A 14,695-nucleotide genomic window follows, 5' to 3' on the forward strand; every position below is an offset into this window, starting at 1 on the left:
GCAGTTCCAGGGGTTGCAAACAACAATTTTCCTTCAGGGGTCCTTGAGTGGCCCCTGAACCCCGGCCACAGTAAGCTTTTTTGTTCCAGCCCTTCTTACATCCCTGGATCTGATACCTAGAGCTACCAGTCGTCTATATCACTGCAGATATGGTCCATATATTAGAAGATAATCTGATGAGCATTATCGTTTTCAGTTTGTCTATAACTGTTTAAAAATATTTGTTTTGTAGCTCCTGGCCATGTCAGCTCGTAAAAACATTGGTCGCCATGAATTTGGAGCTGTTTTGTCTATATTTCCCATTGTCAAGCACCTTCGACAGATCAAACCTGAATTTGATTTGATTTTAGAGGTAATATTAACATAAGTTTAGTGAATATTGCTATTATAATTGATAATTATCAATGTAGTCGTATGATTTACTAAAATCTATTTAGTGAATATTGGTGTAACTAACATACAAATAACATTGATATTATAAAATTGTTATGTTAATTTGTGAGTATCATTATTATATTTTGAGATGATGAGATCACACAATGATATGGTAAGTGTCAAGAAACTATATTTAGGTCTGGTAATATTTTGCCAAATGCAGTTATTTTCCAACAAATAACAATTATTTCATTCAATTTTATTACTAGGGTTGCCAGGCACCAACAAGAGCGAAATTGGCATCCCTTCTTTCCACCCTAGACAGCACAGTAAGTAGAATTTATTTTGAATTAAGAGCATTTATTTATGAGTTTATTGCCCTGCATTTTCAGATAATTTATAAAAAAAAGGAAAGATAAATATAATTTTTGGAGGCTATATGAAACATAAAGATGATAATAAAATGAATGTTTAAACCACAACGTTTCATTTTGGTTTGAAAATTTTTTGGAGAGGCAATACTTTTCAGTTATTTTGATAACAAATTATCCTGGGATATTTTTGCAACCTACATTACCCCATGTGGGGGTCATACACTCTGAAGATATATCCATTAACTATTCCTATGTGAAGTTTAAGCTGTCATTTGCCAAATGTAAATAAATTTCAATTTGACGAATGTTACTTACTTATGCCCATTGTCCCTTCTGGGGCATAGGCCATTGACTACAGTTTTCCAGAGTTGTAGTCTGTCCTGGGCTCTGGTTTCAAGTTGCCTCCAGGTGTATCTTGTCTTCTTGATGTCCCCCTGGAAGTCCCTTCGCCATGTGTTCTTTGGGCTGCCTCTTTTTCTTCTGCCTTGTGGGTTTGACAAATGTATTTCATTATTAATTTGCCAAAAAATTAATTGCAAGCAAAATGAAATGTTAATTTTGATAAGATTTTCTAATTAAATTTGTCAAATTGTTAATACTTTTGTGGCCCAGTTCAAAGCTTGTCTGAGAAATGGATGAAATATGTTGTACAGTGAAACCTCTCAAAATTGGACCCTCTGTAAACCGGAATTCCCTCAAAACTGGATATTTTTTATGTTCCTTTTTTAAATATCTGTACATAAGAGAACCTCTCTAAACTGGATACCTCTTAAAACCAGACTTTTTACTTGGTCCTGAGGGTGTCCAGTTAAGAGGAGTTTAACTATGTTGCATGACAGATCCACACTGAGTTGGAGGCAGGACTGGATGTGAATATAATACCCATTGATAGCATATGTCACGAAAGCAAAGATTAGTCCACTGCACTGACTAATTAAAAAAAAAAAACTCTTCCTGTATCCATCGTGCAGTCCTTTCAAAATTTTGCAATTGTTCATCTCAAATGTTATTTGGTATGATATGAAGATTATCATATTATATAATACAACAAATTAGTTAATTTTTTCGGGCAGTAATATGAATTATTACGACTATTATATGATATTTTGACAATGGTTCATCAGTTTGTATTCTTCACATTATTATTCTCATATTAAGTAGGAATTGTTTTCTTTTTTTACAAAATATTTATATTTATCATTTCAGGGAGCAAAGGCACTTGAAGAATTTATAGATAGTGTTCGAGTAAGTGTAACAGTTTTGAGATATAAAATTGATTTAACATTACAACCAAATTGTTTTAAAGCAAGGTGTTCAAATAAACACACCTGTTGAAGTTGAATATGAGCATAAAAGATTACTAAACTCCTGTTGTTATTTTTATTTGAAAGTCCAATGTATCAGTTAATGTATTAGCTGCATTTGGAAAAGGAAAGCAGTCTTTGTTTAATGACACCTCAGCACATTTAAAACTATGCTCTTTGGTGTTAAGTATAGGGTTATTTCAACTCATATTCTAGATAGTTCATTTCATTTCAAATTATTTTCGTGCTTATATCCAATTACGGTTCAAGCACGCTATCTGGGATGTCTGTCCAGGACAGTGGGTTAGTGGTTAGTGAGAGAGAAGAGAGTGTAGTGGTCTTACACCTACCCATTGAGTCATTAAAACTCGCTCTGGGTGGGAGCCGGTACCAGGCTGTGAATCCTGTATCTACCAGCCTTAACCACTAGTCCATCAGTGCTGGTTATTCTAGATGGTGAAAAAGCTATGTGGGTGTGGGTAATTTTTAGTATGCTTCCATCAGAGAACTGTTCAAACATTTTTAAAAAAAGAAAAAAAGGTTATCTGTGTTACTCCTATTATATAGCTGGAAAGATTCTGTTATATGCGTGATCACATTGTACAGGCCCCATCGGTGGACCCATTGGGCTATTTCTTGTTCCAACCAGTGCTTCACAACTGGTATAACAAAGGCCGTGGTATGTACTATCCTGTCTGTGGGATGGTGCATACAGAAGATCCCTTGTTGCTAATCGAAAAGAGTAGCCCATGAAGTGGCGACAACAGGTTTCTCTCTCAATACCTGTGTGGTCCTTAACCATATGTCCAATGTCATATAATTGTAAATAAAAATGTGTTGAGTGCTTTGTTAAATAAAACATTTCCTTCCTTCCTTCCTTCCATTGTACATGACAGCACATCATGGCCTTTGATACACCGGTCATGAGGCACTGGTCAGAACATGGGAGATGTGTGGTGAACCAGTCAATAGTATGACCTACTGCACTCGACTAATGAACTGCATTCCATCTTTAACTATAGTATAGCAGTTTCTTCTTCTTCTTCTTCTTCTTCTTCTGCGTTCAAGTTATAGTTGATCATGCTTTAGATTTGGAGTCCGTTTGTGGTGATAAAAAAAGCTGTCTCTGTCAAGTCTGCTTTGGAACCCCAAAGCTTGACGGCCAGTGTTGCTCCGATCAGGCCAGTATATAGCAGTTTATATAAATGTATTGTATTCTGGGGGATTTTTTCTAAACAAGCTTTTATTTTGTTATTACAGGTCCTTTTTGGGAACATGTATTTATTTCACTTGGATATGAAATGTGAGGGCTGACATTATCAGACATGGTTGAAATTTCTTAATTTAATTTTGTCTTTACAGCAAGATCCTGATAAAGCATCAAATATGCCAAGAGATGGAACTGTGCATGAGCTCACAAACCATGTAAGTCACTCACAAGAACAAGCCATTTATTCAGGCTACACCATCAAATAGAATCCCATAGACAATAATAGTCACATATGTGGCTAAAGTTGGCGCATGCATTTATAGATTCCCAACCTTTTGGCCTTAAAGGAACAGACCATAATTTTTAAACACTAAGACAAATTTTTCAACTAGGCCCTAGTTTCAGCCCGTAAAAATTGACTCTTAAGTTTGGTTAATTTACAAACTTGTAACACTTTTGGATACAACAGAGTGAAACAAGAGTCTGTGACGTTGAAATACCGTTAAAAATAGACTATAGGGTGTATACTACCAAATCAAATCCCATAGACGACAATAGTAACATATGTGGCTAAAACTCCTACCTTCAACGTATCAACCGACATAAATGCCACGGATATAAATACTACTCGTTTCTGAGATAACGGGTAGCATCTATGACTACCCTAGTTTCGCACTTGACACATTGGTACTAGATGAAATAAAATTGCACATTTTTTTTACCCAGATGAAACTATTATTTTTTACAACCAACACACTCACATTTATAACCAATCACAGAACTTGTGGTGTTCACTTCTCTATCAAAAGTTCGGTGCACCTCGAACTTTGACACAGCCGGAAGTTATTTGGTTTAGTACTACCTAAAATGCGATTCCATAACTAATACTTTTCAGACGCATGTGCATTTTTAAAAATATGAAAAATGCATATTAGAAACACCAAGATGATAAGAAACACTTCGGTTGTATGGAAATGGATAATCTAAACAATAAAATAACGACTCTAATAGTGAAAAATATGCTGTAGTGTTTAAAAACTAGGGTCTGTCCCTGTAAAGTAAGTTTTAAAAAAAATGGTTAAGAAAATAAAGGAAGCAGTTCTTGAACAAAAACATAACTTTGAATACTTTTGTTTAGCCATGAATATGTTTATAGTAGTTTGTGCAAATGTTTTTTGGGATTGGAATGCAGTTTATTTATAAGTAGCTAAATTTTTGTGTCTGCCAAATGATGTAATTTAGTTAAATTACAAATCACAGGTGTCTTTGGTTTGTTTAAGTTGAAAGCCCAATTAAAAAAGTATGGGACTTGTTCATAAATTTTATTTAGATAAATGTGTTTTGTCAATACATTTCTTTTTGTTTTCCAGACTATTATATTCCTACAGCAGCTCCAAGATTTTGCAGAGACTGCAGGAGCCATGTTGCTCATGCATGGTAAGGGTCTGTTACAGTTAATAACAGGACATTCCTGCACCATTGATTTGGTTTCATACACAATAAATATAACATCTAACGATAATTGTTTTTTATATGTTATATTTGACGAATGGTACATTTGAGTTTTTAAAATTTTTTATTTACTCTTAATATATTTTCTAAATATACAAAAAATATAAAAGCATACCAACATGTAAATGATGTTCTCAGCTGAACATGGAACTGACTGTTACTTTAAAAGAGTTTATTTTGTTTAACAACACCACTGAAGCACATTAATTAATTAATCATTGGCTATTGGATGTCAAACATTTGGTAATTCTGACTCGTAGTCATCAGAGGAAACCCGCTACATTTTTCCTAATGCAGCATGGAATTTTTTTATATGCATTTTTCCACAAACAGGAAAGCACATACTACGGCCTTTGACCAGTTGTTGTGCACTGTTTGGAACGAGAAAAACCCCAGTCAGTTGAATGGATCCACTGAGGCGAGCACTCAACCGACTGAGCTAAATCCCGCCCCGACTGTTACTTTAATAGATTACATAGCTTTTTTAGATTTGAATGATGTCAGTATTTGAAAATGTCATTTTGAATCTTCTTACAATAACAATAAACTGGTGCGTGGAGCTTATTTTTTCAGAATGCTGAAATACTTTTAATACAAAAAATTTATTGCAAATTTTGTGTTGGAATATTACAAAGTTAAAATTTGTTTTGTGTAATAGCACCACTAGAGCACATTTATTTGATAATCATCGACTGTTGGCTGTAATTTGACATATAGTTATAGAGAGGAATGTTCCATTAGTAGTAAGGGATCATTTATATGCACCATCCCACAGACAGGAGATCTATAGATCTCAGATTTATCATTTTAAATTTCAAAACAATAGGTTAAGTGTCTTTCTCCCCAAATTAAAATATATATTGGTAGTTTTTACATGCAAAGTGAGAATTTTAACTCTTCAGGATTGAGATTGTAAAAAAACTATATCAACTTATTTGGGGTATTCATAATGAAACTCCATGAATTTTGTTTGTGTTTCAACAGGTGAGCAAGCTGCCCCATCACAAGATATCACTTTTGAGAAGTGCAGAATGAAAGTTGCCGACTATATGAGTGAGTACATGTTCACGGTTATTATGTTTTATTTGATTTTATGTTCTGTAATTCTGTTGATTAAATGTAATGTGTCAAGTGGTAAGATACATATACATGTATACAGGGCTGGAACTTAATGACAACAGCGATACGAATTGCTATAGGTCAGGGACTTTGCTGATGGCATTTGTTTTCCCCGCTGAATACAAATTATTGCTGTCCATTGAAGCTATGGTATAGGGATTAACTTGCACATTCAGAGAAAGCTGTTTTAGTGCATGCCTGTCATGGGCACAGGAGTCGGCCCCGGCCAGCTCCTCCGTCCAGGACAGGATCCATTGAAGAGATAATTTTTGCTTTTTATATTTGTTAAAAGATTACTGGTTCAAAATTGCTGTAGACATACATGGCTCAAAATTGCCATTGGTGAGCATTTTCCACATGGCAAAAGCATTTCAAAATTGCCCTAGGTATCAAAGTCTTAAGTCCGAGCCCTGTGTATACTGTTTGTGGGTTTTTTTTTTTTTTTTATCCCACTGCCCCCTTTCCTTTTACTCCTTTGAATTCCATCTAATTTTTTCCTGATCTGGCAACTTTTATCTTTCAACCTTTTTTGCTGTCCACCTCTACATCCCAGTCCTGGTCTCTCCAACCGCTTGTCTCTTGTGGCTATCCGTGCCATACACCTGTCATTCCCCATCAGCTTTTAGCTGTGGGCTTAGTCTGACCACTTCGGAGTGTGTTCAGTAGTTACTTCTGGCATTGTTAAGAGGCACTTGTAACTACCTACTATGCACACCTACTACCGGCAGTCGTTAGTTAGTGCCATGGGTCAGACCAGCTTTATTAGCGGCAGAGGACGAGGATGTCAGGTGGGTGCAGGGAAGTACACAGAGACTGCACCCGTGGAGGAAGTCGAGACAGGTAGGCGATGGTGTGGACAGTTCAGAAGACCAAGTTGGAGGAAACTGACAAAAAAGGTCGAAACAGGTTGAAATTGTAGGAGAAATTGGAAAGTTTTTTATATTAAGATAATGAATACTGTGTGTGTTGATTGCTAATCCAAAAGTACTAGCATTGTCTCAAGTTGGCTGTAACATTTATAATTTCTTTAAACATTTGAAAATGGAATGTTTGAATATATAGTTACTACTGATAAAAAGGTTGTATTGTAACTTGTTACATGGATATTATTTCAGTTGTCTGCTGCTCTAATTATGGTAGTCTTGGGGTGTAGGGAATTATTTTGAAATTTCATATTTTAATAGCACCCGATAATTATTCTTTCATAATATGCTCACAATTACCACCCCCACACCTGCTTAATGGTTGTCCTCTACTTAGTGATCAAGAAGGAAGGAATGTTTTATTTAACGATGCACTCAACACATTTTATTTACGGTTATATGGCGTCAGACATATGGTTAAGGACCACACAGATGTTGAAAGAGGAAACCCACTGTCGCCACTTCATGGGCAACTCTTTTCGATTAGCAGCAAAGGATCTTTTATATGCACTATCCCACAGACAGGATAGTACATACCATGGCCTTTGTTACACCAGTTGTGGAGCACTGGCTGGGATGAGAAATAGCCCAGTGGGTCCACCGACGGGGATCGATCCTAGACCGACCGCACATCAAGCAAACGCTTTACCACTAGGCTACATCCCGCCCATACTTAGTGATCATGTGATAAATTACTTATTACACCAACACCATTTTGTGGTCATACATTATGCAATCATACATGTGTACGTAAAATAGTGCTGGATTCCAATTTGGAATTCTAAAATCATGCACATCATAATATTCTATGCCCCCTAAGCAATGCTGGTGCACATCACGCAATAGCTTCATTTTGAAGTGTTAATTGTTAAATGGAGGTCAACTATTAAAAGATTATCAGGTTTTAACTAGGAGGGGGTGGAGTGGGGAGGCACAGGCAACAAAAATTTATGGGGTTTTTTCCCTACTCTATAAATAAAGATAAAATTATGGCTTGTGCGCCTACCCCCCCCCCCCCCCCCCCCCCCCCCCCCCCCCCCCCCCCCCCCCCCCCCCGATATTGTTCCTACAAGCCTCATTATGCAAAGTTTTTTTATATTATTATTTGTTCGAAGTTGGGGTAATTGGGTCGAGTTTTTATCAAATGCCCTCTTAATGTGATCACATTTTGATATTTCAGCACGTGTATTGTCTGCGCTGGGTTTGAACCTGGCAAACAAGGCTGAGACGTACAGTGATCCCGCTCTCAAGCCGATATTCATACTCAACAACTGCAACTACATCCTCAAGTCACTTAAGAAGTAAGATCTTTATATCTGTCTCTGTCTCTGTCTCTGTCGCTGTCTCTCTCTCTCTCTCTCTCTCTCTCTCTCTCTCTCTCTCTCTCTCTCTCTCTCTCTCTCTCTCTCTCTCTCTCTCTCTCTCTCTCTCTCTCATTCTCTCTCTTATTCTCAACAACTGCAACTACATCCTCAAGTCACTTAAGAAGTAGATCTTTATATCTGTCTCTGTCTCTGTCGCTCTCTCTCTCTCTTTCTCTCTCTCTCTCTCTCTCTCTCTCTCTCTCTCTCTCTCTCTCTCTCTCTCTCTCTCTCTCTCTCTCTCTCTCTTATTCTCTCTCTTATTCTCAACAACTGCAACTACATCTTCAAGTCACTCAAGAAGTAAGATCTTTATTGTGGATGTCCATGTCATCCCATACCATTGGCCAACTGAGGTGTCTTTAAGTTTTCAGTTATCATCCATGTATTTAATTTTGCCTGGGTGATGAAATTTATGAGAAACCCATCTGGTAATGAGTTCAAAATATGAAGAATATAAAAAGAAATATTTTATCGTTTGATACAGAAATTTTATTTAAAAGTTATAGTATTACAGGCAATAATAATTGTACTTAGCCCTTTTATTCATCTCTGCTTGGTTTTTGTAATTGGAACTCTGTGAATAAAAATTATTTTAAAAAATACAAATATAATAATGATGATAATGTGGCCATTAAAATATCTTTAAATATCTTATCTTTAAAACAATATTTTTTATTTTATTTAATATTTCAGCTCAGGATTGATCCATGTGTTAAGAGAATGGAATCCTAAAGTTGAAGAATACTATGAGATACAGATAGTTGAACAAAAACGAATCTACTCAGAGAGGTAAGAATCAAATACAGTTGAATCCCGTTGGCTCGAACCCCGTCGGTGATCGAGAAAGTGTTCGACCGATCGGGTATTTCGACCTAACCATTCAGTCAACATCATGTAAGTATAACTGGGGACTTTGTTTTTGGTTCGAGCGTTGTGGTGTGTTCGACCCCTCTGAGTTCGACCCAACGAGGTTCTACTGTATATTTAAAGTATTTTAGGCATTTGGAAAACAGTTCCTTCTACACTGGACAAAACCTATGAAGTTACGTTAAAACGTTACCTTCCAAGAAGTGCACGCAAATAACTGAAAAGAATATTCCTTGACAAGTAATTCAGATCATTCTCAAAGCACCAGGTACATGCAAACATAAAGTATGTCATAATATGATCATACATATGTACATGTATACTAAAAGGACAAAATGCATTCATATGATATAAATTATACTGAAATAAGATAAAATATACTTAGAAAACCTGAAGTTTATAGAAACAAAGTGCATTCTGACACCAATATACACTCAAACAGGGCTCACCCTGGATCAAAAATACCTGTAGCCAAAATATTAGCCAAATGGAATTTATATTAGCCATATTGAAAATGCTTTAGCCAAATTTGTTTTATGCAGTACTGCATGTATAGAGTATTTATATATGAATATGAAAATGTATCTTTTTCAGCTAATTGTGTACAAACTGGAATAAATAGGAATAACAAAACCTTAATGGGGGTAGGGGCAGTTAATATATTACTTCAAGTTTTTTCAGCGGGGGTAGGGTTGGGATGGGGTTAAGCAGTATCTTGTGAGTCTGAAGCCAGTACCTCATACACCCACCCCAACTTCTAAGGCCTATGACATTAAGTTAACAAACATACAGAAATATGGGGGTGGGTGGATGTTTATGGGTGGTGTTGTTTTTTCTTTCTTCCTTTTTTCCCAAATAAAAATTTGAGAGGTTTTTTTTTTATATAGAACTCATTATTTCTTTAAATAGCAATCTTTATGTTAGTTTGAATAACTTTTTTTTTTTAAGTGACCCATCAATTCCCCACCCCAAACGATTTCATAATTTGTGCCATGTTGTTGCTGTTGATTTCAGCGTGGTGTTAAATGCTTGTTGTGATTTCTGCTTACAAAATACCTCAGCTAAGAATGCCGACTTCACCACAGTATACTCCATTTATTAAAAAAAAATCCTTTAATAAAATTAAAATTTACGGTCTTTTTAAAATCCAGCTAACTTATTAAATGTCACCTCACAGTCTTACAAATTTATATCTAAAATTATCTAACAAATATGATTACTGTAAACTAATTTTATTCAGTGTACATTTAACTGCAATTTGTATAATTTAAATACTGCATGTTCATTTCCGGCGATCGCGATCTGCATACGTGCTCTCGACCATGGGTACGAAACTAACAAAGACAAAGGAATAAACAAAAACTGCAGTTAGGTATTCATTGATGCGAATAACTATTGTTTTTCTACAAATTTACATCAAGATTTACTTTTGCGTAATCGTATTGTTTAATGTCCGCAACGATGTCTCTTGACACACGGGTGTCAGCTGACTCTGAAGTGTGATGTATATTCGCGTCGAGAGCTGTCCTCAGTTCAGCCAACGAACGTTCTTCCTAACGTTCGTGAACTACATGTATTTGATTGCTATTCGTTGTTTTGTTTTCGCTCGGTCTGGCTGAACTCAGACCTTGAGATGGCCTACATGTTTTGGCCCTGAACTGGCATGTGTATTCAAATTGACACGCATTGTCGGTCTGTTTTTATTACTTTGGTTCAAAGATTTTACAAAGTAAAAATAACAAGCTACAGATCTTCCAGACATTGCTGTCATGCATGTTGAATGCATGCCGTTAAAATTAATAACCGTGATTATTAAAATAAGCAAACATTATAAGACCTATGCTGTATTCTGCATGACACTGTTTCTCGTTACCGGTCGCGAGATCGCTATTACGCTAATTGAATACTTGGTAGTATTATTATGTTTTAGCCACTTGCAAATTTTATTAGCCATTTTTTTTTTTAATTAGCCAATGGCTAATTTGGCTACCGACAGCGCGAGCCCTGCTCAAACAACACAATGCATTCAAACAACACAATACACTCGCATGGCAAAATACACTCACACAGCAAAATATACTCACACAGCAAAATACACTCACACAGCAAAATACACTTGAACAACAAAATACACTTGAACAACAAAATACACTTGAACAACAAAATACACCTAGACAGCAACAGGTAATGTTCCTGTCTCAGAGCACTTGCCTGAGCGAGTTGCTTGGATCAAGTTTCAACCAGTGCTTCACTGTTAGTATATCAAATGTTGTGGTATGTGCTGTCCTGTCCTTGGGATAGTGCACATAAAAGATCCCATACTGTTAATAGAAACAATGTAACCATCAAAGTGATCAAATGTTTGACATCCAGTAATCAATGATTAACAAATCAGTGTGCTCTAGTGGTGTCGTTAAACAAAACAAATGTTAACTTTATTCTTAATTGAAAAGCTCACAATAACCTTTTACTTTTCAACACCTTTTTAAAATTTTACATGTATTTGTCCAAGCTCATTTTCATATCTGTATTTTAATGTCCTTTTTTTTCCAGTTGGAATAAAGTCCTTCACTTCATAATGGAAGTAGACAAGCCGATATCATTACAGAGAACACAGGGCGATGTGATAAAGGTAAAAAGAAAAAAAAAATTAAAGTGTGAATTCATCTGACAGCAGTCTGGTAATAGGAAACCTATAGGATTTCAAACCCCCACCATCACCCACCCCACCACCACCAAGTGACCTGGTGATAGCTTCTGAAGCCAGGCAGCAGAACGGTCATCCTGCCATGTCAGATCGCAAACAGTCGGTCGAGTCCTCACCTGAGGTGCTTGTGTCGCATGATCGGTTTGTTTGTTCTTGTTCCAACCAGTGCACCACAACTGCTCAAAGGCCGTGGTAGGTGCTTTCCTGTCTGTGGGACAGTGCATATAAAAGATCCCTTGCTGCTAATGGGAAAATGTAGCGGGTTTCCTCTGATGACTATGTGTCAGAATTACCAAATATTTGACATCCAATAGCCAGTGATTAATAAATCAATGTGCTCTAATGGTGTCGTTAAACAAAACAAAATGTTTTTAGACAGCAAGCCACCAATCATGCAGGGGCCGAGGTTTTGGCTCAGTCGTAGAGCACCAGCCTGAGGTGGATGGATCATAGAATGGAATTTTCTTGGAGGACCCATTGGTTGTTTTGCTTGTCACAATCAATGCCGCATGACTGGTGTATCAAAGGCCACTGTAGGTGTTGTCCTGTCTGTGGGTTTATGCATATAAAACATCCCTTGCTGCTAGTGGTAAAACTGTAGCGGGTTTCCTCTGATGAATATGTATCAGAATGACCAAATGTTTGACATCCAACAGCCAGTGATTAATAAATCAATGTGCTCTAGTGGTGTCATTAAACAAATCATGCAGCGGCCGAGGTTTTAGCTTGGTCGTAGAGCACCAGCCTGAAGTGGATGGATCATAGAACGGAATTTTCTTGGGTGACCCATTGCTTGTTTTGCTTGTCACAATCAATGCCGCATGACTAGGTAATCAAAGGTGTTGTCCTTGCTGCTAGTGGAAAAACTGTAGCATGTTTCCTCTGAAGACTATGTGTCAGAATTACCAAATGTTTGACATCCAAGATTCATTTTATAACTGAAATGGACACGTTTTAGTGCCCTACTGGTCTAACCGGAGAGGACTATAGGTTTTGTCTTCATCCTTCTGTCTGTCTGTTCCACATTTTGTTTTTCAGACATTTTTACGCAGTGCCTCAAGATTTTGAGCTAAAATTTTGTGTATAACTTTATACTGTATGGTTACAGATCAAGTTTGACTTTCATGGCATTTTACCTATTTTTCACAGAGTTATGGCCCTTGAACTCAAGAGATTAAAAAACAGAATAATTCTAGATTATTATTTTTTCGCAATACCTCAAGATATTGACTGAGTTGACATATTGTGTCTGGCTTTATCATGTTCTGTTATAGATCAGATTTGACTTTCATGGTATTTTACCTATTTTTCACAGAGTTATGGCCCTTGAACTTCGGAGATACTCAAATATGTTGTGCCTAGGAGGGAGGCGTGTATTGCTTCAGCAGTACTCTCAGAATGCTTATTCATTCCAGCCAGTGGTTCATGATTGGTGAAACAAAGATCATTGTATGTACTGTCCTGTCTGGAATAGTGCATTTAAAAGATCACTTACAACTAATCAAAAAGAGTAGCCTAATGGAGCGGTAGCAGTGATTCTTTAACCATTTGTCTAAGGCCATATAACTATAAATAAAACTGTGCATCATTAAATTAACTGCTCATGAAACTGCATTGTTAAATATACAGCTAATGAAGGCCACTAACACTTGTGAGAACCATCGTTTCATTCGCAAGTTGCTTACACAAGTGTAGGTTTTGCGTAACCCATATTTCGTTCTCGCATTAACTTTAGAATAATATTTATAACATAATGCAAAATGGGTTACCTGATTTTGTTATTGTATGGTGATCAACATAAATTTTCAGTTCTCAGAGATACCATACTGTGACTTATGATTAAAGATACGCATGTAATATAAATGGTATCCAAGCATTGAAAATGCTTACCTTGATATTTGTATTGGATTGACCCACAGCTCTTGACACTGTTTTTTACATAATTATAGAAGTTTTATTTTTGATTTAATCCTATTCATATTCTTATCTTTGTTTGATACCCAATAGCCGATGTGTATTTTTTGTGCTTGGGTGTCATTAAACATTCATTCATTTATTTGTTCATTCATTCATTCATTCCATGCATTAAATTTGTTGATTTTCTCTCAGGAATCCACCAGAATCGTAAACATGATTTAATATAGATATTCTGGGATTAACAGGGAACATTTTGTTTTCAAAATCTTGATTAGCCATATTTCTAGTCAATTGAAAATTGATCAGCAACTACTGTTTAATGTTTGAAAATTGTGTAGCGATCTCTGAAATTTGTGTAGCAAATCGTGGCACGATACTGAACCAAATGTTCCCTAGATTAATATAATAATACACTTCCATCCCAAAATAAGGATTTGTGGAAGCACAGAATCCACAGCCTGGGTTTCTTAGTAGAACATGTTTAATATTTTGTGTGTGCACAGTATGAAATAAATAGAGATTATTATATGCGCTTGTGTGTCATACTGATTTTATGAAACGAGTGTCAGGATTATTGTATTACCCGAGCGAGAGCTAGGATAATACATGAATCCTGACACAAGTTCATGAAATACATAGTTATTATTATACGAGCTTGTGTGTCGTAGTGATTTTATGAAACGAGTGTCAGGTTTATTGTATTACCCGAGTGAGAGCTAGGATAATACATGAATCCTGACACAAGTTTCGTAAAATCAATATGACTCGCAAATGAGTAATAATTTCTTTATTATTCATTTTATTATTGTTATTTTTTTATGAATAACAAGGACGGTATCAAAATGTTTCAACCACAACTAGAAGGAGACAACGAAATGACGTCATATTTAACAGGCACACTCTAAGCTAAGACTGGGGAAGTAATGACATATTATGACATCGCTTCCCAAAATGACGTCATTGTTACTTGTTATTACATATGTGCTTCATATGATTTTTATTAACTCAGTTATGTTGAACCAT

The 14,695-nt window shown here is 36.2% G+C and overlaps 1 protein-coding gene across 4 annotated transcripts in view; it reads left to right on the forward strand.

The window, feature by feature from the left end:
• The window catches only part of LOC121378950 (exocyst complex component 7-like), a 43,715-nt gene that overhangs the window by 13,931 nt on the left and 15,089 nt on the right, over nt 1-14,695 (forward strand). For all 4 annotated transcript variants that reach the window (XR_005958786.1, XM_041507345.1, XM_041507346.1 and 1 more), the window contains exons 12-20: nt 233-352; nt 645-704; nt 1,956-1,994; nt 3,416-3,478; nt 4,634-4,700; nt 5,760-5,828; nt 7,998-8,118; nt 8,875-8,970; nt 11,602-11,680. Coding sequence is in view for 3 of the 4 variants with exons in the window: in XM_041507345.1 (XP_041363279.1) it covers nt 233-352; nt 645-704; nt 1,956-1,994; nt 3,416-3,478; nt 4,634-4,700; nt 5,760-5,828; nt 7,998-8,118; nt 8,875-8,970; nt 11,602-11,680 (714 nt within the window). In the remaining variant the exon portion in view is untranslated. The remainder of the gene's footprint in view (nt 1-232; nt 353-644; nt 705-1,955; nt 1,995-3,415; nt 3,479-4,633; nt 4,701-5,759; nt 5,829-7,997; nt 8,119-8,874; nt 8,971-11,601; nt 11,681-14,695) is intronic.

The sequence above is a fragment of the Gigantopelta aegis genome, chromosome 8 (assembly GCF_016097555.1).
Source record: "Gigantopelta aegis isolate Gae_Host chromosome 8, Gae_host_genome, whole genome shotgun sequence".
In the NCBI taxonomy this organism is placed as follows: Eukaryota; Metazoa; Mollusca; class Gastropoda; order Neomphalida; family Peltospiridae; genus Gigantopelta; species Gigantopelta aegis.